This window comes from Nematolebias whitei, chromosome 15 (genome assembly GCF_014905685.2).
Source record: "Nematolebias whitei isolate Nwh7 chromosome 15, NemWhi1, whole genome shotgun sequence".
NCBI classification, from domain to species: domain Eukaryota; kingdom Metazoa; phylum Chordata; class Actinopteri; order Cyprinodontiformes; family Rivulidae; genus Nematolebias; species Nematolebias whitei.
Window position 1 is genome coordinate 18859891 of NC_056512.1, and position 1915 is coordinate 18861805.

Sequence of the window (1915 nt, forward strand, 5' to 3'; positions counted from 1 at the left end):
GTCCCCTCTCAGGACCATCCACTTGGTGCTCAGCTCAAAGCACCGAGTCTCCTGGTTACTGGAGGCCCAACAGCTGCCACCAAACCTGCCAGTGTTTGTGCAGGTCAGTCGGAGAGGATTATGGACATCCTTAAAATATTCACAGATTCTCTTTTGCGTGAGCGCACGTTTCAACTAAACTATCTTTTAGGTGTCTGCAAACTCAAGCGTCGAGTCACACGCTCTACGCTTACATGTGCGAACGGTTCATTTGTTACCGTCACGCCCTCGTCCACTGCACCGCTGGGCCCTGAAGCACCATGGCAACCTGTCCTCACTGATGTACACGAAACGTGGTAATCGTGTCTACATTCAGCTAGGAGAAGGTGGGCCACTGAGAAACAATCATTTGATGAGAAATGTTCAAGCATGAGTGATGTTTTGTTGTATCCTCAATAATTAGATGATTAACCTAGAGTGTTACTTTGAACAATTTACAGGCGGGTTCATGGAAAGGTTATAGAACAGACGTGGGCAACATATGGTCCAAAGGCCAAACTGGCCCTTAGACAATCTCCATCCAGCCCCCAATATATTTATCTCTAACACACGTTTTTGTCCTTTCATGTGGTTGAGCATGTTTAAGCTAACAAATATTTTATTACAAGATCCAGTTTTGGGGAGACAGAGAGAATATTGGTGAGGTGTATTTTTGTCAAGCTAACTGTGCTACAACAAGAAAAAGGCTAAAACAAGTCTTACAGATTATTAATTTATTTTCCAATTTACTATGCAACATTTCAGTTGCTTTAAATATCTTGGTTTGGGCCTCTGGGCGACATAGTGTCCCACCCCTGTTATAGACAATAGGTATAGATGACTTTTTGAATTACTCAGTTTGGAAAAGTAGAGTTTAAGTTTGCAGGACATGAGCTAATGATTAATCTGAACCAAAGCCAAAGTGGATTCCTGCCGTTTTAAATCAAGTGGTCTAAAAGATTTATTGGAGGTTCCATCAAAATATGGTTCATAGATCTTTTGCACACTTGTCTTTTGTTATTTGCAAGTACAAACAGGGGCAGCAGCTGCTAGCTGTAGCTGGACCTTTAGCTGGGGATGCTGTAAAGAATAGAACATTTCTGCCATGAAATAAAATGAAAGCAATGAAATGTAGCAGATTGAAACAGATTTCAACTTTAAAACTTGGACTCGCAAAAATTTAAACTGTTGCTGTTTCAAATAACTCCGATTTTGTTTATATAGTTGTTTATGCATCAAACAAAAAATGGCGTGCAAAGTGTTTTTGCCTCCTTTTGCTGATCAAAATGTCAGACAGCAGGATTTGATGTATGAGCACTGCCTTCTTCTATTTGTTAGCATCAGCTTAAACTTATACTGCAGCCAGCCAACCGAGGGCTCCAGTTCTGGTTCAGCTTCATCGTCCACTTTCCATTCCTTCTTGTTATAAACAAGAAAAGTATGTTGATTTGTTTATGTAATTGTTATCATTGTAACCTTTCCAGAATTGTCAGTTCACATTGCACAGTTGCTCCCGTAGGAATAGTAATGACATTCCTGCCGGAAGTGATCCCTGACTGCACAGGAAGTGCTACAGCTAACTGCTGCTCCTGCTATTTATACTTGCAAATAACCTATATAATGACTATGTAGTGTAAAATTAATAGTGGTTTGGGATGGACCGAGCAGTAAAAGGACAGTCAGGCACAGGTTAAGTCCAAAAAATAAATATTTTTAATAAACCCAAAAAATCAACTTGGGCAAATCATAACAGATAACAAAATTGGGCCCATTAAAGAGGTCAGCATAACTGGACTCTACTCAAACAAACAGAACACTTAGGTAAAACACACAAACAACTAACTGGAACTAACATAAGGAAATCATTCCCCCCTGTGGTTTTACCTGTGCCTCACTA

The 1915-nt window shown here is 40.2% G+C and overlaps 1 protein-coding gene across 1 annotated transcript in view; it reads left to right on the forward strand.

The window, feature by feature from the left end:
- The window catches only part of engl (endoglin, like), a 29974-nt gene that overhangs the window by 2694 nt on the left and 25365 nt on the right, over positions 1–1915 (forward strand). The window contains exons 3-4 of the mRNA XM_037689346.1: positions 8–103; positions 191–365. Coding sequence (XP_037545274.1) covers positions 8–103; positions 191–365 — 271 coding nt within the window. The remainder of the gene's footprint in view (positions 1–7; positions 104–190; positions 366–1915) is intronic.